Below are 23,591 nucleotides of genomic sequence, written 5' to 3'. Positions count from 1 at the left end.
TGCCCCACAGAGAAAATCATAAGCACCACGACCGTACGCGCCCATGACGCACGCTTCAAACCTTGCGCCCATACCGCCTGTAGGTGTCTTGTGTGCCAATCGCACGCCTAAGGACTCATGCCGTGCCCGCCAATCTTGCACGCACACCTGCAAAGACCACCTTCAGTCCTAGCAGTCCCAGTATCGTACAAGCGGGGCCAATGCGAGCGGTCCAGCTCCGGTCATCGCTTCATGCGCTGCAGCTTGGGGTCCTGTAGCGTAATTCGTTGCCGCACGTTATCCATGGCGATGATCCGAAAATCCTGCCGGACACCTACGAGCCTGGATGTTGAGGTAGCCGCCAGTGCTGCCGGCAGGATAGCGACGAAGCCCGCAACGCCGACCGCGAAGCCGCCAGGGCATTCGTTCAGCACCCTGCCGCTGACCAGCGTCTGCTGCTCCATCCTGCGCTGCAGCTCACCCCAAACGACTCTCCGCTGTTGCTCACGGTCTCCCTTCACCGCGGTGAGTTGCATGTCTCCGTAGGGCGTGTATACGCAGTCCACACGGAGGCGCAGCAGGTCCCCCGGCCGAATGTCTGCAGTGGACATCCGTGCGGGCAGCTGGCCATCGTCGGTATAGACGTGTGCAATGGTGACGTCGTCGCGCGGCACCTCAGAAAGCCCCGTGAAGCCGGTGTCCACGAGCACCCGCTTCGCGTTAACGTTGAGAACTTTTGCAAGGATTGTCTGGCCCCGAAGACCCGGCATGCCGCTGTTATACCGGCGAAGCAGGCGCAGCGTGTCAAGGTGCTCACGGGACACACTGTTTGAACGAAGCATGAGGCGAGATATCCCGTCGTCGAGCAAAGTGGTGTCAACGTCCTCGCATGCTGACGCATCACCTTGTTCGGCACTAAGTTGTCTATCTATTGCAGATACGATAGGGCTGCGGGGTGCACGGACACTGCCTTGTAGCTCCCGCAAGGAAGGGGGCAGTGACGGTGCAGACGTACTGGGAAGAAGAGTCTGATCGGAACATGACGTTGATAGCATCTGACACGATGATGCTGATTGGCCAGTCACGGCGTGCCCATCACGCAGAAGCGTTAACACTGAATGCCGTCCCTTTAACCAGAACGACAGGACTTGTTTCCGCATTGTCCTTAATTTCTGTGTCTTTGTCGTCTTCCCAAATTTAGGTGAACGGAAAACGTTGATGTGGGTAACGCACCACAGCCCTTAACAATAAATGCGCTGGCCCTCAAAAAATCGGAGCTACAGATAAAAAAATGTTTGTTTGGACGCGACCTACGGGCAAGGGTTCTTTGCGGATAGCACACATGTACGAGCACCCGAAACCAGGTCAAAATCGAGCAAGGTGCAACACCTAGGTTCGGGTTTGATAAGGATATGTACACTTGCGTAACAGTATCAGACCTTTTCATTATAGTTTCCGCAGAGCGTAGCAGTTGGACACGATGTCCGGCGTGACAACCTGTTAAGTATTTCTTCCATCACCCCATGGCGTATAGAGGCCCATGGATACCTGGCGAAGAAGACGGTGCGTACATGGGTTCTGAACCTGGGTCCACTGGGGGAGGATGGGTTCCAACGGTTTGACCAGCAGCTATCAAATGGAACTTTGCATGGCAACGGTGTCATGGATCTATAGAACGCATGTTTACTTCGTCAAACAAAGCGTAGAATAAAATATGCTGGTTATGCGTGTGGCATAAAGTTGACGCCTTGTCAGGCCATCTAGCCCATCTGTTCAGCACCAAAATTCCGAAATCAAAATCACCTCCCCTGTCCCGCGCATGTACTTTACCATGGAACCTATCTCTGAAGCCCATCCACAAAACTCTACAGGTCGGTTGAGTCCTGGCCTCAGCCCCGCCCGGTCGTACGCTACCCGTAATGAAGCCGGCTCAATCCCATGGGCGTCGGGCGCCCGTGATGCCTGGCGCACGACACCTGAGATGCTCAGATTACAGCGACAGCAGCCACGCCAGCGCCCGCCAAGGGAATATCTTACGGCTAACTCTCCTGCTTCATCGCCAGGGTTCCTACGACAGACCCGTCAAAACTCTTCATTGCAGGTGGGCCAGCACCACACCTGGTTTGCAATTAGATTCAGGTGAATTGAGCTATGAAGTGGTCCAGGGTGCATGGTAAGGAACGGAACGGAGCACTCTCTGTTTTATCGAAACCGTTTGGGGTTTAGCCCTAGGACTTTGACAACCTCACGCAACGAAACATGGGTACTGCTGTACTTGTACCCCTCCTATCCTGGCACGCTTCCAACGCGTGGCCTCACCTCAGCTGTCTGTGGAGGCGTTCCTTCTTAGCTTGCCGCTGGGGGATGACCCCGACTCCCTGGAGGTAGAGTCCCGTGTGGCAGAGCGGCTGTACGAGGACGAGGAGGCGCGCTCAGTGCTGCAGGAGAAACTGAGACAATGGTGCGTGCATGTCAGGGGTACATGGAAGGCGCGTCGCTTTCGCCGGCGACAGGAGGAATAAGTAATGCAGTTTGACGCGTTGCCTTGCACTGTGGCTTAACGAGGTGTCCATAACGAGAGGACCGGCATGGAACTGATCATTGCTGGGCTCGCAAAAGCCGCATAACCCCAGGCGACAGCTTAATCTCTGGATTATAGCCGCAGACTGGTTCTAGGCGAAACATGCTCTAGGCCTTGTTCAGGTGCACAATCTAGTGCATGCACCTTACCAGTAGTTTTGCTTGGTTTTCCTGTAATCTGCTGTAATGCCTGTGCTTGTGTTGCAGGTCGGAGGTGGCGATGGAGCTGTTCGCCATGATCTCGGAGCTCCGGGCTTCCCGGGGCGCAGTGACAAGCCCAAGCGGTGGCAAGCCAGGTGCGCTTGTTGCTTGCTATAAGTCGTGCGCCGCCGGGTGAACGGCCTGAGTCAGCCCACGGCAACGGCAACGATTCTCCTGTTGTTCTCACGTTTTGTGCGCGTGCCCATTACCCGGGTGAGAAAACCCGGATGGAAAGCTCTGCACAATCGGTCATACCCTCCACTAACTCGGTGCTGGCTGCGGCCATCCATGCAGATCCCGCCACGCTGAGTGCCATCAAGTCCGTTATTACATCCTTCGTGCTGGAGCAGCAGCAACAGACGCTAAACTATGACCGGGCGGATGAGACGCCGAGCGCGGTGCGGCGCGTGGCTGCACCGCAACCGCTACCGGGAGGAAGCGGAAACTCACTTGACACACCCACTGTGCACCACCATCACCACCCTAAGTTGCAGCAGCCATCCCAGCCACACCTCTTCAGCGATAGCGCCTCAGCGGGTGCCATGTCCACACCACATGGTCCCCAGCGCAACGGCGGTGGCCAGGACGACGGGCAGCAGCAGCCGGTCGAATACAAGTCGGTGGAAGTATTGCAGCTGCGACAGGAGGTGAGCGCATCGGAATTCAGGTTGCGGTGTAGATTTTCGATCAATACAGTCTTCTGCAACAAGCAGCAGGAACTGCAGCGTTCTGCAGCAAGCAGCAGAATACCGCTTACTGCACTTTAGCAAGGAGTCCATCAATCTCGCTGTCGAGAAGCGCTGGTTTTGTCCTCGGCAAAGGGCACTCTGACGGACAGGGACATGGGACGAACATTGATTTCATCTTGCATTCTCCAGCCTCCTGCCAGTGGGAAACACACTGATTGCCCATTCCATGCTTCACGCTTATTGCTCACTGTCAGGTCATGCGCCTGCGTGCGGAGCTCGCCTGGGAGCGTGCAGGTGGCGCGGCAACCCGTCATCAGAATGCTCAGGCAGCCGCGGATGGCAGCGACGGTGCTCCGGTCGCAGGGCGGCATTCCGGGAGCCCCGCCAGGACACCCTCCGCCGGATTGCATACCAGCGAGCACGATCATTCGCTTGCCACATCCGCAATGGTACAAGTGGCGCTAGTGCCCAAGGTATGCTGCGTGAACGGGATACTGAAACAGACCGTTATAGTGGTAGATGCGAGCACGCTCCTCCCCTTGTGGCGTGACGGACGTTTGAGGATTTGAAACCTTTGCTCATCTGGTGGCATTGGCGGGATACGGCGCGATGCAGCGACGTGAAATGAGGCGCCACGTTTTGCTGGGATTGTGAGACAGGCCACACGGCTCCCTGGCCTCAAGATGCCCTTATGTCTCAACCCCGTGTTTTTCCCAACGAGCAGGCTCCACAGGCGCAGCAGGACCAACAGCAGGCCGCCCTTGTGGACGCATTGCGTGCGGAGCTCGAGGTGGCACGCGTCGCTGTTGCCGAGCGGGGCGCTCAGGTAATGACGTCAGCTTGGGCTGAAGTCGTTTTAGTCCATGAACCACAGATTTGTTCGATTGTATCTACAGTGCGTGTGATCCGTAGAACTGGATTGTAAGTCCTCCGTTTGATACGATACAAAGTTTTCCAAGTATTCTGTCTCAATTATCCTTGACAGCCTTAGATCGGCCTCACTCGAATCCACGCCATGTGGCATAACCAGGCTACGACCGCAAGCGAAGAGGCACAGCGGCTTCGTCGTGCTTTGCTGGACGCGGAGATTGAGCTGCAGCAGGCTGCGGTGGTGGGTGATGCGGCACGTAAGCAGCTGACGCAGGTAGGCCTCCTGGCAGAGGAGCCCCCATGGCATGAGAGGAAATGTTAAGGAGCTAGCCTTGTCTGCTGCTGGTACTTCACACGGAGGTTGTGGGACCACCATCTAATTTCCTACTACAAGATGTGTCATGGGTATTTCGATGTCTGGCGCAGACTGAGGAGGAGGTCGCAGCGCTGCGCGCCAGCAATGCTCGGCTGGTTTCGGACCTGGAGGCGGAAAGAGGCAAGACAACAGCAGTGGTAAGCACTCAAGGAGGTCATGCGACTGTGGCAGGTCTGGACGAGACAACGGGCCCGAAACAGAGACATGTGGACAGGGCTTGGGTCAGATTCCTGGCTGCAGACTTGGGCATGTGGGTCAGGTTTCTGTCTGCGTGCAGACCCAGGCCGATCCTAAGCACATTACTGGGTCTATCGAAAGACGATATCATGCTTGCATCTATCAGTGCTGTGGTTATGCTCGGTGCAGGCGGCGGTTGTGCGACAGCAGCTATCTCAAGCGCTGTCGGACTTGGCGCTGTGCCAAGCCGAGATCGCAGCTAAGGATGCGGAGGCAAAGGAGCTGGGTGCGCGGCTTGCCGCCCGGACATCGGAGTTAGCGATGGCCACGCAGCAGGTTACGGAGCTACGCAGCGCCGCAATGGGGGTGAGCGAGTTGCAAGGTTGACTGGGACGTGTTGGTTGGCACATGCGGACCTCCTAGGTGCGCGGGACTACCTGGATGCACACTTAAGTCAAATATCCCTTATGACACTCACAGTTCCCTATTGCCCCTGGAGCAGGCCTCGGCTTCCAAACAGGAAGACCTTGCACAGCAACTTCATCATGTATAGTTGCGGCAATGCAGTGTTAGATAGGCTGATAGTGCTGGCGTCGCCTCCATCTGCCGTCCGTCCCCTCTCTTCTGCCACCCTAGACCCAGCCCCAGTCTGAGCGTGAGCGGCTGAGTGCGGAGCTAGCCGCAACACGAGAAGAGCTGCGCCGGCTGCAGCAGGTCCTCATGACACCCCTTCCTGACCTGGCGGGCGACGTGCGCGCATCGTTTGAAGTCTCAGAGACCCTTCGCCTCCGTCTGGAGAGGCTTCAAGTGGCGCTTGATGAGTGCCAACGTTTGCTGCTCGACGAGCAGCGACCCCAGAGGCGGCAGTATGAACAAGGTTCCGGCGAGAACGCACAGGTACTATAGCTTGGCGCCATTCCTTTTGGAACTGCCAAGACGTGTTTCTGTACATTCACCGGGAAACAGAACCCTGCGCGGGAGCTGCCTAGCATGCGATCTGCCTGTATGCTGATATCTAATTTGGGAATGCATAGGTTACACCACGGAGCTTGCTTGCACGGTGGCTATTTGTGTCATCACTACAACCATGTAAACCTTCTCCCTGCAGGAGCCGCCGAGCCCGATTCGTGCAGACCATTTGAGCGGTGCGCTGCGGGAGGTCGAGGAGCTGCGTCGGCAGTTGGCAGCGGCACTGGCTGCAGCCCTAGAGGAGCGCGAGGCGCAGACCCAGGCGCACGAAGAGGAGTTGCAGCGGCTCCAGGACCAGCTGGAGGAAGCTCGTGCTGCCACCGACATGGACAAAGAGGCCTTGCGGCAGCAGCTTACAGATGCAGGAGCGGCGGTGGCGGCGCTGCGGTCGGAGGTGGGCCGGCTGCGCCAGCAGCTGGAAGCGTCCGAGAAGTCCATTGCGGATGGCAGCCGGGAGGTGGAAGAGCTGCGCCAAAGGTTGGATGAGGCGGAAGCAGACTTGGAGGCTGCGCGCCAAGGGCAGCAGGAGCTGCTGGATCGGCTCGCGGACTCTGAGGCGGAGGCAGAGACACGGATCCAGGAGCTGGACCGCTTGCGGGGCCTGCTGGAGCAGGCACAGGGTGCAGCACAGACATCCAGCCAGGAAGCGGAGGCTATGCGGAGCCGGCTCGAGGTGTGATCGGGACGAAATAGGGCGATGTACGCATATGCATAGATGTATAGATATTTACATATAGTGGGTAAAAGAGCAATGCTACTGAATAAGTAATGCTGTGCGCGGGGGGGAAGGCGGAGCCACAATCCGGGGTTAGGGCACAACAACAGTCCACCGGGGACGGAGTTCGGCAAGGTGTGTGTGTGTGTGTCTGCGCCATCCCTTTTCGACCTGTCCCGTGCATGCGATCACCAGGCGGACCCTGGATAATCGCTGTTCCTGCAAGTCTCCCCACCTGCCTTGTCACGCGCCGCAGGCTTTGGTCGCCATGGATGCGGCCGCCGCTAACATGGCGGAGCGAGCTGAGGATGGCCGGCTGAAGCTGGAGGCGGAAGCGGAGGAGCTGAGGCGGAGGCTGCGAGTAGCCCAGGAACACCAGGCTGTGGAGGTGCACAGGTATAGGTCCTTTGAGAATTCCGAGGGTGTGGAAGAAGGTCTACGCTCGTGAAAGGGGTGGGAAGTGCAGTGATGAATGGTGCCAGGCGCTCTTGGCGAATGGGTCCTTCTGTAGAAGGGGCTCTGGACTAGCGGGCAGGGGCCCTAAGCAATGTAGGGTAATTAAAAGCGCTGGCGTTGGTGAGCCTGCAAATAATGGAAGGCCTCGCGTTGGGGGGCTGAATGGCAAGGGGGATGACTCTCTGGGAGCGTTAGCAGGGTGGTAGGCAGGCAGGTTCGACTGCAGCCATCCGAAAAGCGGCCTCAACGCATGCCTGTTACCAGGGTTGTGCGTTGATAGTTATTTACGCCGAGCCCCGCCAAACCATCAACTGCACAGGGTGAATGAATTACTGGTAAAACAGAGTGCGCTGGAGGAGGAGCGCGACCAATTGGCTGACCGCTGCCTTAGACTGCAGCATGAATGGAACGAGATCAGGGCAAAGTACGATAACCTGCGGCTGGATAGGGAGGAATTGGCAGGACGATGTGACAGACTGCAACAGGAGCGGGACGCACTTAAGCAACAGTACAGCAAGCTGTATCAGGAGCACGATATGCTTAAAGAGCGGTACAGCAAGCTGCATCAGGAACAGGACAAGCTTAAGGAGCAGTACGGCAGGCTGCAGCAAGAACGGGACGACCTCAAGGACCAGTACGGCAAGCTACAACAAGAACGGGATGAGTTCAAGGACCAGTACGGCAGGCTGCAGCAGGAACGGAATGAGTTCAAGGAGCAGTACGGCGCAGCACAGCTGATACGGGATGAGCTCATGGACCGATACGACACTTTGCAGCAGGAGCGGGACAAGCTGAAAGACCGGTATAGCATGCTGCAACAAGAGTGGACCGATTTAAAAGACCAGTACGCTATGCTGCAGCAAGTACGAGATGAGCTCATGGACCGGTACGATGAATTACAGCAGGAAAATGACAAGCTCAAGGGGCAATATAGCATGCTGCAGCAAGCACGGGATGAACTCAAGGATAGGTACGGAACTCTGCAACAGGTACGAGATGACCTTATGGAGCGTCACGGCACAGCACAGCAAGAGCAGGACGAACTCCAAATCCAGTACAGAATGCTGCAGCAGGAACGGGACGCACTGAAGGATCGATACCAGTCACTCCAGAAGGAACGAGATGAGCTCAAGGACCAGCATGACATGCTGCGACAGGAACGGGACGGCCTTAGGGACGAGTTCCACACGCTGCAGCAGGAGAGCGACGAACTACAGGATCAGCATAACAAGCTGGACAAGGAATACAGGGAGCTCAAGGATCATCACTGCAAGCTTGAGGAACATGTCAAGACGCTCACCTGTGCAAACCACACGATCTCTGAACTCCGTGCGCAGATGGAAAATTTGCAGAGGGACGTGCAGGTACGTGGGAAATTCATTGCCAGTCGCACCCAACGCTTCGGGTGGGAACTTTCGTCCTTCTGCCGTCCCCTTCACCCTTCAGAGTATGGCTAAATAGTTTCCAAGAAGCGTGGCGGTGTCGTGCACCGGAGGCTGAGCACGCCTTACTGGCATAGGGGAATAACTCACGGCCCATGTTGGCAGCTTTCGTTAGCACCAAGCCGACGTGGCGCTTTCTCTTCGCTGCCCCTTGGCTTCTTTCGTTCTTTTCTTCACGCATGCCATCTGTACCATCGCCATACTCCTTTTGTTCAAATGGTTTCCTTTCTTCCCTCCTGTTGGGTCCTCCAGAGCACTATGGCGCGGAACGCCAGGCTGACGGCAGAGCTGGGAACTAAACAGGCCGCCTTGGATGAGGTGGGTTCAAACGGGGTTCCAGGGTGTATGATAAGCGGGCCATTGCGGATGCGGCGGCCTAAGCAGCTATGTTCGTCCTATTCGTCAAGGAGCGCCTGTGTTATAAGACCAACGACAAAGGAGGTTCCGGGTTGAGCATAAGGTGGTGCATACGGCATACAAAGCGGCTGGACGCGTAACCCTATCCCCTGCACCATTTCCCTTCGTGAAAACATTTAGCGCTATACCTACTCAGCCTCCGGTCTTGCTTCGCCATCCGGCTTCTACCCTTCGTCCCTCCCTACCCTCTTCTCCCCTTCCTGGACTTCTGTACTGAGGCATGTGTTTTGACTCCTAACCCACACATCCACTCCGTAACATAGGCCGAGGCTGAGGTGTCCCGCGTAACCTCCGCTAAAGAGGCGTTAATCGTTCAAAACGAGGCGTTGGTGGTTGAAAACGGACAGTTACTTCGTAACCACGAGGCTCTCAGCGCTGATTTCGCGGCGGTGCACGACGAGTTTGCGGACCTGCAGAGTCAGGTGGCAGAGCTGCAGTTGCAGCGTGAGCAGACGGCCGCTGTCGAGGCGGAGTTACAACAACAGCTAGCGGAAGCTCATGCGGCACTTGGTGCCAGCAAATCCGAGGCGGCATCGCTTCACGCACGGCTGATCGACTCACAGCAGCTTGCGAATCAGGCGGACAAGGATCTGGATGAGCTGCGACAGCGATGGGCGACCACAACTGCGGCTCTGGACGCGCAGACCCGGGAAGCGGACGCATTGCGTGAGGAGAAAGCCAAGCTGCAGGCTGGGTTGAAATCGAACGAAGAACGACTTGGCGAGCTGCATCACCGTGTGCTTGTGGCGAAGCAGGCGGTGGAAGATCGCGGTCGAGACCTTGATAATTTGCGGCAGCAGCTTGCAGATAAGCATGCGGAAGTGGAGGCATCTGGCCGTAAGCTGCAGGAGTTGCGCGGCCAGCTTGCAGAGGCGGTGCGGGCGGTGGAAGAGCGAGAGCAGAAGGCGGAGGAGCTGCGGTGGCAAAAAGCCGAGCTGCAGGCTTTGGTGGATGCCAAAGACCGGGCAACAGAGGAGCTGCGGCGGGAGTACGCCGCGGCGGTGGCAGTGGCCGAAGGGGCAAGCCGTGACTTGGCTGCGGCTAGTCGAATGGAGGCCGCAGAGTTGTCACAGCGGCTCGCGGCGGCGAAGGAGGAGGTGGGTGCGGCAGCATAACATTGAAGCCAGCGGCAGTAAATTAACCAAACTGAACGTTACCGGCCTTACTGTTGAGTCCCATGATTTTGATCTTGACAAGCATTTCAACGTCCTACAGTTTGGGTCTTACTCAGAGCGCCGCTCTTGTCAGCCACACCTCGCATCTCCCGAACTGTACGATTCCAAAAACTCTGTTACCATTCCTATCCCGACCCATCCCACACCATACACTACGCTAAACCCGGCACATCTGCAAGCAGCTGGCTGAGGTGCGGCGGGCTGCCGCGGCAGCCAACATGGAGGTCGATGAGCTTTCACAACGGCTCAAGGCCGCGGAGGAGGTGGCGGAAATCGTTACACACGACTCGAACAAGTTCTGCGCGCAACTCCGGGAGCAGCTTGCCAGGGCCCAGGATGAAGCACGGCTCTTGAGCGGCGAGTCGGACCGTGTGCGGGAGCAGTTTGCGGCATCCCAGGATGCCGTGGAGGCATTGGAACGCGAGGTGAAGAGCCTACGCCAGCAACTGGCCTTGTCACAGGATCAGGTGGCGGCGGGAAACAAGGAGGTGAAGACGCTTCGGCGACAGCTGGCACGAGCGCGCGAGGCTGCAGCGGCGGGTAGCAAGGAGGTGGATGACCTGATGCTGCACCTTGCGGAAGCACAGTCAGAGGCAGCGGTCGCGATCCGGCAGGCGGATGAGTTATGCCAGCAGATGGACGAGGCGCACGTGGCCGTGGAGGCGGCGGTCCGCGAAGCGGATCAACTGCGGCAGCGGCTTGCGGATGGGGAGCAACAGCATCACCACCAGCAGCAGCTGATCGACGAGCAGGCGCGGGCCTACCAAGAGCACCCCGCAAAGCAGGCGCTGGCTCGCCAGGCGCAGGTGCTGGCGGAACAAGCGGTGGAGCAGCAGGTGCGTGTGGCAGCGCTGCAGCGCCAGCTCGAGGAGGTGCATAGGTCCCTGACAGCCCTTGCGAGCCGCAGCCAGCAGCTGATCCAGGAAAATGTGGGACTGCGGCGGCAGCTGGATGAAGCACAGCGCGCGGAGCGCGTGGCTCGTGAGGCTGCGGAGCAGGCGCGCCAGGGCGGCGACGTCAGCGAGGAAGCGCAACTTGTAGATGCACTGGACGCGGAGCGCGAGGCGCGCATGAAACTGGAGGGGCTGGTTGAGGAACTGCGGCAGCAGCTTGATGGGGCGCGTCTTCGATCGGCAGAGCTGCGGAAACGGGCGGCGGCAGCGGAGGCGGCACGATCAGAGGCCCTAACGGAGGCAGCTGCGGCGGCAGCGCTGCGGGCGGATACGGCGGCGGCGACGTCGGCGCATGTGGCGGAGCTGGAGCAAAGCTTGGAAGAGATGCGCAGCCGGGAGGAGCAGATGTCTCGAACACTGGACGAAACTGTCCACCAGGCGACTGAGCAGGCGGCGACTATTGCGGCCCTGCAGGTGCTAGTGGGTATTGTTTCTCTGCGCAAAGAAGGATAGGTGGAGAGGATTAACAAGGAAACATGGTGTGTCCAGGATTTGTTCTTTGCGTCTGGTTTACTGAATCCTGAACATGCCTCTTAGTTCCCCAAAGGGGAAGAACCAAAGGGAAACCCCTTTCGTGGTAGTCTTGGATGAAGTCTTGCAGGAACCCGAAAGGGCTATGCCTGACTGTGGATGACTGGCCTTGAGGTCGAGGCGTAGTGGAGCTCTCTGATTGGGATGACACGTCAACCTGGCCCAGAAGCCTAAGCTATGTCCTTTGTGTACGTGTTGGTGTACCATGCGTTGTGGCCGTGCAGGGAGAGTTACGCGCGTATGAACAGGTACAGCATCATGTGATTTCAGGGCTGCAGAGGATGATCAATGGAGAGGCCCCCAGCATTGTGCGCCCAGCATCTGGCGGCGGTAGCGGTGGTGGAATGGCCCGCCGAAGTTCTGGACTGACTCCAGACGTTCACAGCCCGGGGTCCTTGCGCAAGAGCGGCGGCGGCGGCAGCATCAGCCCCGTCTTCCCTTCGCATCAGCACCTGCGAACCGCGCTCATGGTGGCCAGGCAGAGGGTAAGGGCACCGCATCTGCTGGTCTGGTGACGGGAAGCGTTACCTTGATGCATTGACCGTACCCGTGTGATGCCTTGTTTTCTGCCATATGAACGAGCCTGGCCATGAACAAGGTGTATGTATCTGCTGACGGGATTCGTCCTATGGTGCGCCACAACGCCAGAAGTGATTCCATGGGTGGCGGGTGCTTCGAGTTCTTGGCATCCTGTGACCCAATGCCCCTTAGCCGCATATCTCCAGCCGGTGTTTCATTGCGAACCCCGCGGAGTCTTTTCGTATGATCCCTCCCTGTAATACTTTCGTAGATTTTGGCGCTCGAGGACTACTTGACTACCAAGAGTGAGCTAGTCGACGATGCGCCCTTAGTTGCTAGCGTGGAGGGAGTTCGGTACGACTCCGCGGTTGATGTGCACGGCTCCGATTCCGGCTTTGGGCGCAAGGCCAGTCACAGCGAAGCTGCGGCAAGGGGCAGCCCCATTGATCAGCTGGCCAGCGTGGAGAAGCGCCTTGCAGCTGCGCAGGTGTGGTGCGGCAGGGGAAGTTGGCTATCCTTGCTTGCGTTTTCTGGCGTCCGGCGGCAAGAATGTCGACAGTAGAGGGCACGTCACCGCGTTCCAAGGGAGGCCCGTTACTGAGTACTGACTGATCCGGCCTCGGGATGGCCCTGCCCGGGTTTATTGCTGTTTGGCGGGCGACGGCGCAATGGCGGCCCCTGAGACCACGCAACCCCCGTGAAATTGTTCGTTGGTTTCGTGTGTTATACGCTAGAGCTGAGTGCTTATGCAGTAGTGGGGTATTGGCAACAGTATTCGTGAAATTTTAGAAGCTCATCGTGGGCAATTTACAGGTGAAGGTCACGTTGGTTTATACGAAATTCTAACAACTTCATGGCATGCTCAATTAGCTATTATCTTAGCTTTATTTGGTTCATTATCAATCATCGTGGCTCATCATATGTATGCTATGCCTCCATACCGCTGCTCTCTTGCCCATCGCTGCGTCAAAACGTGCTACTTGGCGTCAAAATGCGTGCCCCCTGACGTCCCGGTGCCGCAGAGCGTCATGTCTCAGCAGGAGGCCCACGTGGCGTCCTTGGAGCGGGAGCTCCGTCAGCGCCGATCCGCGGCTGGTTTCGGCGCCACTGCCCTGGCGGCCGCACGTTCCCTGGGGCTTGACCTGGAGGTGAGGACCGAGCTAGCGGCTGCCCCACGGGGTTCCATTTGATCAGACATTCGAGTAATCAATACGTGTATACCCCAGGAGTGTGACAGGAAACAGTAGGGCCTAAGAGAGGCCGGGCGCTGTACCTCTTCATACAGTAAGCTTTGCAAAGGAAGTCCATGACGGCCTAAGACAACGCAGGCAAAAGCGGAGCCGGTAAAAGCGGAGCCAACCGGAAACCGGAGCGCGGAAACCCAGCGCTGTGAATTCCCCTTCCTGAGCAAATCACGCCGCCGTACACAGGTCCTCGCTACACCGCTCGGATACCTCCACCCCTCAAGCTTGCACCTGCTTCGTGACGACTCTCCCTCTGCAATCATTCACCTCCCCTTGCGCCGATCATATTCCGCCTTCTGCCTTCACCAGGAAATGGCATTGGCGGCCGAGCACAATGAACGCGCCAGCCGTTCAGATGGGAGACCCTCAGCTCAACAACCCAGTAGCGAGGTTTCAACTGCTCATTATAGCTTTGGCGACGATGTGCCCTCGCACCTTGCGCCCGGCTCCATCGACTGGATGGAAGCAAGCGATGAGCTGCCTGCAGTGGTATCCAGTGATGGCGTCACCAGCACGCACGATGGCACCCGGCGAAACGGCTCCGAAACCGTCCAGCCGGGGCCGGGCTCGTTGACCATGGAGGAGGGAGAGGTAGAGGAGGCAGAGGAGGAAGAGGAGGAAGAGCAGCTGCAGCTCCAGCAGATCCAGCTCCAGCAGCAGTTGGTTGAGCTGGGCGCCGAGGTGGCAGGGCTGCAAGAGCGGCTCTCGCAGGAGCAGGCCGAGAATGAGGTACGTGGGTTGCTGTTGCCTTGGCAGATACATGAATTATTTGCGCGGCCTGCTAGTTGAGTCGCTCAAGTCCTCGGCCCAGTGCATCCGCAATGTAGGCATCTGAGCAGCAGGACCTCGGGACAAGGGGTGCGTGACATAATCACCCTCCCCCTAAAATGGCCGTCCGGCAGGTTGAAGCGGAGCTGCTTGGGGAGGCGCTCGCGCTGGCCGAAGCTGGCGTGACGGCAGTCGGCCGTGAGCTTCTTTTTGCACAGCAGGTGTTCTGAGCGCTTTTGCATATAGACGGAGTAGAAATGTGGGCTTTGGGCAGTGCATGGCGTTGGGATAAGATACCAGAGATTTGCTCCGTTTCACGGCTTGCTTTCGCGTAGTTGCTTCGTTTTCGCGGCTTCGACGTTAAAATGTCCGTGCCGAATTTATGGATGCGGCTGCAAGGCACCTGCTGCTGAGGGGCCATACCCTTGTTGGGGACTGCCGGCGGAGACAGTCAAGGAGTGCCCAAGGCGCCCGGAAACGCTATCGGGTGCTCCTTAAGCCGACTCGCTTTTGCTGTTTTCATGCTCCACATTGCCTTACCCTCCTTTCTCCTTGTGCAGTTGCAGCCGTCTGCATTGCCGAAGCTTCGGCCCAATGGCGGGGATGGCAGCCGGCATGGCAGCGGCGGCAGCCTTCGTGGCAGCAGCTCCGCCATTGGGCTCGACGCCACGATCCGTGGCAACTTTACATCCCTGGGGACCAACAAATCGGCCAGCGTGGATGCACCACCTGTCCGAAGCCTCGTCGGCGCGTTTGCAGCGGCGGCAATGGATAGCGGTCCTCGCAGCAGAAACGGTAGCGGTGCAGGCTCGGGAACGGTGGTAGAAGGAAGGGGTGTTACCTCTTCGCGGCCGCTATCGCGCCGCTCCAGCGGTCAAACCACGTCTCCGGCCCATTCTGAGGCCTCCTTCTCGCTGCCTGGACAACGCCACAATCGGCAATCACAAAGCCGTTTGTCGATGGGCTCGCTGCTGGAGGCCGAGACGGCGGTGGCGATGGCGGACGGGCAGCTTCGTGACTCCACGCTCATGGAGCCGGAGGACAGCCATCAGGCTGCTGATTCTGGCCATGATGGTGGGCGCCTAGCAAGCGTCTTGAGCGCCCGGCATCGGTACAACGTCACAGACAGCGCAAGCGTCGTGTACGACGATGGGGCCGATGACGAAGGCAGGAGTGAAGGCATCAACGATGAGAGGCAAGATATTGCCGACCCCAACGCCGGGCCGCGATTCCAGCCCCAAAAGGAGTGGCCCGGCGACCAGTCGCATCAAACGTCGTCACGGGCCTCACGCAGCAGCGTGAACGATGGGGCTGCCGCCCCGACCGCTGGCGGCATAAGCGCCGGCGGATCGTCACATACGGTGGAAGGGCAAGACTCGGCGACAGCAGCAGTGGTGATCACACTGGGCGGTGCCAGCGCCGACAATCACTGGAAGGGGTTGCCAGGGACAGCCACAACGACGGTGGAGGTGGCAGGGGAAGCTGATCCCCAGGCGGAGGCGAAAGTGGAGGTGGCAGAGGCGTCGCCGGTCGGCAGCGGGCCACACGTGCAGCCACTTGCTGGCCCCGTCAACAGCGTATCGACGCTAGACAAAGACCTGACAGACCTGCGGTGAGTAGCTGGCCAGAAGTATTATAGGAATCGACAGTCGACACCCCGGCTGCACTGCTGGCATGCAGCTGACAAGAGCCCATACCTCCGCTGGCACTACTATTATTATTTTAGTGAAGGAACCCGTGGTACTGCGGGTTTCACTAAGCTTCCAGAGCCTCAGCAACGCAACCCTATTTTTCCCTCGCTCTTCTTCATGCATGCGCCACCGCCACGTCCTGCCAACATGATGGACCCTTGACACATGCTGATGAAACCTTTAGGAACCAGCTGAAGCAGTTGGACAACCTCCTCCTGAGCCAGCGGAGCCGCCAAGCAGCCGCCAGTCCTCCGACCTCGGCCAGGGGCTCAGCCCGAGGCACCCCAAGCACGGCCACCATGTCCCTACCTGCGCCAGGCAACCCTGGGCCTAGCCTGTGGGCGCAGTACATGACTGCAGCAGCAGCTGCTCTTGCAAGCGGAGGCCCCGGCGGTGACACTCTCCTTGAAGGCAGCCAGCATGCCGCATCGCTAATAGGAGCCACTTCGGCGGCGATGCCAAGTCTGCGATCATCAACCCCGGCCTCCGTACGGGTATCCCCGAGAGCTAGGCCGGTAGCTGGCGGGCATTGCCCCGTGGAGGCTGTTTCAATGGAGGGCGATGGTGGGGGATATGGCGGTGGCGGCGGAACCCTGCGACTGGCTCCGTATACCATACACCCAGATGAGAGCCTGATGCAGGTGCGGGTTTTCAGCTGCCGTACCGCAGTTGTATTCGCCTGGTGGGCCCCACGCGTGTCCGAACTCGAGCTGCAAGGCATTTGGCTTTTCCCGAATTCCTAGACCTCCGTCGGTCTAGTTGATCGCTGCATGACCGCGTCTTCCAGATAGCGTTTATTATACGTGGTGTTAAGCCTAGTTTTCACGAGGAATCATCAAACGTTACAAAGGGTACCTGCAAGCAACTAAACTAAATCTTCCTTCGGTAGGTAGAGGCCGGGTGGAGGCCAGCTCCAGCTACCGCGAGGCAATCCACTAGGCCTGGATATCTAACGCCTCACAGCAGCGACCTAATGTGGCTACGAAACCCGAAAATTATTCTAGCACACCAGGGCTACCTTCTTTAACTGGCATTACTGCAGTAGCAACACTCACAACTTACTCTTCTGAGTTCACAGAAAACCTCGGTTTTCTATCGTTACTCTCAGGAAACCTTCAGTTTTAGGTGGCTTCGTCCCCAGAACGGATCCCCAGCCCCGAAACGCTTGTTACTGCTAATGCGCGCGTGGCCGCATTTTAGTACCCTGTCTCTATGCCGGTCCTGTTGCCATCCTTGCGCCTTACTGTGCCATAATCCCGCAGGGACCCGGGTCTGGATCCTCCGTTCAACCAACGCGGCGCTTGTGATATCCGAGTAGGGGCCTGCTTGCGGCGATGCGGGATTCATCGCTTTCAACGTGTGATGGGAGCCGCCAGAACCGGACCAGGGCCCCGCAGTGGCCACCAGTGCATATGAGTGCGGAACGCCCCAGCGGCGCCAATGCCGCACACCGATAGAGTGGCATGGGAAACAGCTACTGTTCCACATGCCATAAGCGCTCGGCGGTCGGGCGGCTGTCCCGACCCTGAAAGCGTGAGCAAAACGGAAACTTTGGGAAGTCTTCACATCTTGCCAACATGGCAGACCAGTTGCTGCGGTAGCTTAAGTGGCGCGTGTGCTGGGCTGCTATGATATAAATGGGGGCTTAGGGTGGGACATCCCGACCTGCCCCGACATGACCGAGGCTTTTCCGCTGAGCAGAAGTGCTGGCCTCGGTGCAAGATACGCGCCGCGCTGTAGCCTTGGGCGTGCACCTGTCACGTTGCACCTGCACGAAATGCCTCTTACATTGCTTCCATTGACGTGCTGACGTCGCTTTTTAAGCCTTTTGCTGTGGTGACCGGGAAGATAATGAAATTGGCTAATGTGTGGACAGAGCAATGCCGAGTTAATTGAATACCACTATTGATAACGTAAAAAGCTCTGAAAGAGCTATTGGGTACGATTGGCTGTCGAGAGTTTTGGACCGGGCCAAAGATGTCCCCGGTAATGATCAGGGGTAATGATAAACGCTGCACGTGCAGCAATATTGTGTACGTTGCAATAGTCTGCGGCTTAGACTTATGAACAACCACATACATACTGCATATACATACTGCAAAGGTTATATATTAGATGGTGAGGATCGCATGCAGCGCTAATGTGAGTGCGTGGAGCCTGTGGGACCCTCAGCCGCGCCGGGCTGAGTTAGGATGTGTATTGCCCACCCCATGCCGCGAACGCAGATTTGCCCCATGCTGGGGCCAGACAAGTTGATGTTGCAAATATTCCTGCCAAACTATAAATCATGGGCAAAAATGGCATTCCCACTGATTGACATTCTGCTGACCTCATTCCGCCAGAGTCTGCTTCTATGGCTCCTCTATCCTCACCCATGCTTACCCCACATTCACTCGAGTGGCAAACTCCGACCGACTAATGGGAAGACACATACAAATGTAAGAACTCAATGTAGAGGGAAAGCCCCCATTAACATACGGATGGATGCCAGGAAGTGACATTGAAACAAGACATCGCATGTTGGCTGTAACGACCATCAGCCTGGTTCGACATGTCACCGTACGACCACATGACCTTTCGCTCGGGAGCCGGTGGAAAATACGCCACACAACCTACTTCCTCACGTCGCATTGCTGTCGACAGGAAAACCACTATGCACGCCGGCAACCTTCTTTCCGTACGAGAAAAGCCGAATCAGTAAAACATTGAAGATGTGTCATCTTCCCACGACAGCCCGGTATAAGCCTCGAATCGGCTATCAGCTGAAGGCCTCGTCAAATCCAGCGCTATTCGCTGGCAACGCTCATTCCAATAGTACTGTGTGGGTACACATTTATTTCCAATTTCCTTGCAATGCGTGGAATTCCCCCCGGTTTGTCCCACTAATTTCAAGTCCAAAGCTGCTGGCTCCATGCACAATGAATTCAGCAGCACCGCCCTACGCTACAAATTCGCATTCACCCTCTCGCACGAGGCAAAGGCCTCGAACGCCCGGCTTACTCTAATAGTACAGGGCTACTAGACAACCCTACTCTAGGGAGGTACACAGAAATGAAGGCAAACGCTGCACTAAGCATGACAAAAAAGAGTACATCCACGTCTGTTTGCTTGTTCTCATTCTTGCATGGCGTCAACTGTATTTAAGGCGGGGACGAACAACGACGATGTGCAAAGCTGAAACCACAGACAAGAAGAACAGCAGCAGCATGAAACGTGCGTGGCCCTGGGTGCAAGCTGCAAGGAGTCCAGGACCAGGCGACTCCGGCACCGGCATTTCATATAACCTGTCTCCGGTCAGCACGCCAACCAACAGATCAAATAACCACGCGCACAACAAGCACATGCATAGCATTTAACACATCCACATGCACCTGCCATCAAATGCCGCGCACAGGCAAGACAGGTCACAGACCCTACTGTAGCGGTACAAGGCGGATCCGAGAACAGGCGGACACAGGACACAAGAGGATGCATCGGCTCACGCTCAGACCCTGCTCAGACTCCTAACAACCGTCCTGCTGAGGCGCAGGAAAACATAGCCATAGCGTACATGGTCAGTACTAACAAATTCACGCAAGGTGCCTGGCACGGTCCACGGGGCCCCGCTCGGATATCACGGTACTGTCGGGCTCCTCGACTGGTCCGGCAGCAGCAGCGTTCCCGCTACTGCCGCCACCGTTACGACGGCCCCGGCCGCGCCGGCGGCCACCACCATAACCCGGCCGTTCGGGATCTGCACGTAGCACATCCATGACCGCGCAAGCACCAGCCTGCTGTATTTTAATCGGCCGGGTTCGCATTACAGCAGGACGCAGCGGCTTGCTGGCGGCCGCAAGGGCTGCCGCCGCAACGGTGACAGCAACCGACGCACGGGACATCTCTGCTGCCTGTGCAGCTTCATTGGGATCATCTAGGCTGTTGGTCATTGAATCAGTTGCGCTACCATCGTCTGGTACTTCGACACTGCACCAGCCACTACCGCTGCCACTGCGGTGCCCGCCGGCGAGGCCGCCCACACTGAAGCTGTGAACGCTGCCAAGTGTACCGGTGCTGCTACCATTGCTGCGCACAACCGTACCATTACCGTTTCCGTTTCCACTTCTACAACTACCTGAAGTGCCGGCCGCGCCGGCGGGGAGCGCCGGGCCATGGGAGATTGGCGCGGTTGCGCCGCCGGAGCTCTGGGACTGGGGTTGGACAGTGGGCCTGCCCAATCCCAGGATGTTGCGCTCGGAAGAATGACGCGGCAGGGCAGCCGCAGCAGCCGCTGCCGCGGCGTGAACCAGGTACGCGTCGTCCGGTACGGGGCAGCCCTCCGCTGCTGCCAGCGCCACCTCTGCCGCGGCGCGGTCCGCAAGGCGCGCGCTGCAGAGCTCCTGCTGCTGGGCGCCCACAGGACTTGGGCAGCTGGGCAGCTGACGGATTGCCTGGTTCCACTTGAGCTTGCTGGTGATGCCCTCATACCTACAGCGACAGCGACACGCGAAATTGATGGCGCCGTAACAACACACCCTAGGAAAGGATTTATGGGGCGCGGCTAACATTCCTGAGGCTCGTATGACATCAGGAGCGTGTTGTTTGCAGGTCCTTTACCTATGCGGCAAGGTCACCCTCCACAAGCGTCTAACGAGTACGGCCACAATCCATAGATCCAGGCCAAGCAACGAGTTTCTGAGAAACATCCAATGGCAGGCCCAAACCTCGAGGCCTTATAACGGGCGCCGCAGGCCCTAACAGGTGCCTGTGTCCTCCTCTTTATCCGCGCCCAGTGCGATACAAGCCTGAGGTCTAACCCACTCCGTGTCCTCGTCACCCAGCAACCTCCCCATATGTGTCCGCACAGCTCCCTAGATAGTACATCCCGACTGCGGCAAAGTCACATTCTCTCCCACGTGTTGCCCCCCTCCCCGCCCTCCACACACGCACCAGTCGGTGTCCATGGGTCCCAGGCTGATGACGGGCAGGGGGCACAGCGAGGTCGTGAAGAACAGCGAGGTGCCCCGCCGCACCCGCATGGGCTTCCTGCCGTCAAAGGAAGCCCGTGCATGGGAGCGGGCGCACGTGGGCAGATGCACGCAGATAGAGGACGACTCGGGGATGACCACCGGCCTGTAGTTGGACGGGAAGGACAGCCAGAAGGAGCAGGGTCAAAGGTGCGAGGAAGGGCGGATAATGGTCCGTCTCGTACATTAAGTACCTACATCTGCAGGACACAGGTGCAAAGATGGCGGCTTTGAGTATGGCAGCAAAGTGGGGGCAAGTGGGCTGGATTATAAAGACAAGCTCATTGGCACGACTTAGCCGGTGAGGGCATCTGGACATGCCGCAACAACGTCTGCGGGCTTTGGAAACGCAGTGAGGGCGACAGGCTACCATGTCTCCCTACAAACCTCCGCCCCCTTGCTCGCTTCCTAAGGCCAGGTCAGGACAGGCGCTGATTGCTCCACATGTCCGGCGGTGCTCACCTGAAGGATAGTGACAGCGGCGCGATGGGCGTAAAGACGGTGCAGGGCACCGACGGCGCCACTACCGGTCCCCCGGCAGACATGGAGTAGGCGGTAGAACCCGAGGGGGTGGAAATGATGAGCCCATCCGCTTCCACGTTGGTAACGTACGAGCCGTCAACGAAGATCTCCAGCAGGACAGCTCCCGGGAAGGCGCCGCGATCCAGGACACACCTGCGGAAAGGTGATGAGGGTGAACTTTGTATGTGGGTAAAGCTGTGGGAGTTGCTGCGACATGGCTCGGTACCGCACTGAGCCGACATGGCTCGGTACCGCACTGAGCCGACATGGCTCGGTACCGCACTGAGCCGACATGGCTCGGTACCGCACTGAGCCGACATGGCTCGGTACCGCACTGAGCCGACATGGCTCGGTACCGCACTGAGCCGACATGGCTCGGTACCGCACTGAGCCGACATGGCTCGGTACCGCACTGAGCCGACATGGCTCGGTACCGCACTGAGCCGACATGGCTCGGTACCGCACTGAGCCGACATGGCTCGGTACCGCACTGAACACCATTACTCCTTTTTGAGGGTAACGCGACGCTCAAGGGGCAACACACACACATGCTGTAGACGCTCACGGCAATGCTTTCCGCATACCAATATTTTTGCCCTAAGGCCAGGCCAGGAACAACGGAATCTCACTCGTTCAGAACGTGATGTACGGCTTCCAGCCGTCCGTCGTACACCACCTCGCAGCGTTTCCTGGTCCGCAGCGTGCAGTATAGCGGCTGACTGTTTGTGTCCAGCACGCGCTCCAATGTGGCCTCAAAGTTGGCCACGTCAAAAGGGGTGAGGAAGCCCAGCGTGCCCATGGCAAAACACAACACCGGCGGCAGAGGCTCATCCTGTGGAGGGCCCAGACCGGGGGATGAGTGCCCTTCTTTAATGGTGGACGATTTCAGAGGGGCATTGGCAATGCAGCATCGAATAGGATAAGAACGTGAAGATGACATATTTACCCAGTGGGAAACAAGGAAAGGTGATGAGGTAAAGGACTGTGTTATGGTAGCCCGCCAGCAATAGAATCCCCGGTTTACCCACCTCCTCGAAAAGCGACGTGAGGTATAGCACCGTCCCATCGCCGCCAAGTGAGATGCAGAAGTCGATGTCGTGGCGATTGACGTGTGGATCAAAAATGCTAAATTCCTGGTAGTACGACCGAAAATAGCGAGGCGGAGCGATAAACTGAGATGAATGTCAGGATATATTGCAATGTCAGCGCGAGCCAGAGAACATGGCAACGAGAGCCGTGCGAGGCGCTGGCAATAAAAAGATACACAATCATGCCAAATCGATGAGTCGTCATTAGGCCGCGCCAAGAGCTTCGCTTGCAGCTGAGGGCAGCGCATAGCACCACCAACCCGCATCCTGCGTAAATACCCATGGCTAACATTCAAGGACTGTCTGTTATGTTGCATAGCCGAATTATTTCACCTACCTTAAACTCCGTCGCCCAGACAACTCTCTCGACGAACACCTCAATGCCCCGGGCACGCAGCCAGGCTCCTATCTCGTGAAGTTTCGTTGATGCAGCGGGGTTCTTGGGTTTCTTCACAATGAGCACCTTACTTGGTGCGCCCGGCTGCCACTGTAGGTTTCGGGTGTTGCGCGGGGGACGAACAATCCAAACACTCAAAACACGGTTAAACGGCTGGTTGTTTCGTAAAACGTTCTCACGAAACACCTCAAGCTTTTTACAGCATACCAAACCTAGCTAGGCATGTAAACTTTGTCCGCTTGTTGCCTGACAACACCAGCTACACCAGGACATCCCAACCCACCTTGATAAGAGCTCTTCGACGCAACCTAAGAGCGGCAGAGTCATTGTATTTGACGGCGGCACCGCGTATAATTCCACTTTCGAAAGCCTCGCCCTCAGTGCAGACAGACCTTCGCAGGAACGACTTTGAAATCGGTTCCATGTTGAAACCTAATGGGAACTGGGGACTGGAAAGAGCACTATTATGTTGTGTGTACAGCCGACGCCGCAGGACATGCTGATGGAGCACTGCCGGGCTTAGTATAGAACAGGTCCTTGAAATTTTTGACGAAACTGCCATACGAATACAGAAGCGTAGCATCAACCATCCGCAGCGTCCGTAGAGGACTCGGGAACTGCAGGGTTGTAAGACTCTCCTTTGCGTCAAACGTATTGCCACGAAAACAAGAAGACAAGCACTTGCACATTTATTGAAGAAACAATCTCATGCACCGCCCCAAGAATAGCTTTTAGTGGAGAATTGCCGTGAATTACGCAATCTTCGTCCCGGAAACAACAGATTTGGCCTAACGAACATCGGCATACGCACGCGCTATCAACTTACAGG

The 23,591-nt window shown here is 57.5% G+C and overlaps 3 protein-coding genes across 3 annotated transcripts; 1 reads left to right on the top strand and 2 right to left on the bottom strand.

Annotated features, from left to right (window-relative positions):
• Positions 1-221: 221 nt before the first annotated feature.
• Positions 222-821, bottom strand: VOLCADRAFT_117442 (uncharacterized protein; the record flags this gene model as incomplete). Its single annotated transcript, XM_002949979.1, has 1 exon — positions 222-821. One exon carries the CDS (start codon positions 819-821, stop codon positions 222-224), a length of 600 nt encoding a protein of 199 aa, XP_002950025.1.
• A 7,045-nt stretch (positions 822-7,866) lies between these two features.
• Positions 7,867-8,235, top strand: VOLCADRAFT_34451 (uncharacterized protein; the record flags this gene model as incomplete). The annotated part of the gene is made up of 1 exon (XM_002950094.1): positions 7,867-8,235. A coding segment is annotated over one exon (369 nt), but the record flags the coding sequence as incomplete, so codon positions are not given.
• An 11,086-nt stretch (positions 8,236-19,321) lies between these two features.
• VOLCADRAFT_117441 (uncharacterized protein) lies at positions 19,322-23,186 on the bottom strand (the record flags this gene model as incomplete). The annotated part of the gene is made up of 7 exons (XM_002949978.1): positions 19,322-20,216; positions 20,679-20,861; positions 21,218-21,430; positions 21,907-22,109; positions 22,306-22,410; positions 22,703-22,852; positions 23,046-23,186. The coding sequence occupies 7 exons, from the start codon at positions 23,184-23,186 to the stop codon at positions 19,322-19,324; spliced, it is 1,890 nt and encodes a 629-aa protein (XP_002950024.1).
• Between the last annotated feature and the right edge of the window lie 405 nt (positions 23,187-23,591).

This window comes from Volvox carteri (assembly GCF_000143455.1).
Source record: "Volvox carteri f. nagariensis unplaced genomic scaffold VOLCAscaffold_17, whole genome shotgun sequence".
Taxonomy (NCBI): Eukaryota; Viridiplantae; Chlorophyta; class Chlorophyceae; order Chlamydomonadales; family Volvocaceae; genus Volvox; species Volvox carteri.
This window is presented reverse-complemented; position numbering and strand designations above follow the sequence as displayed.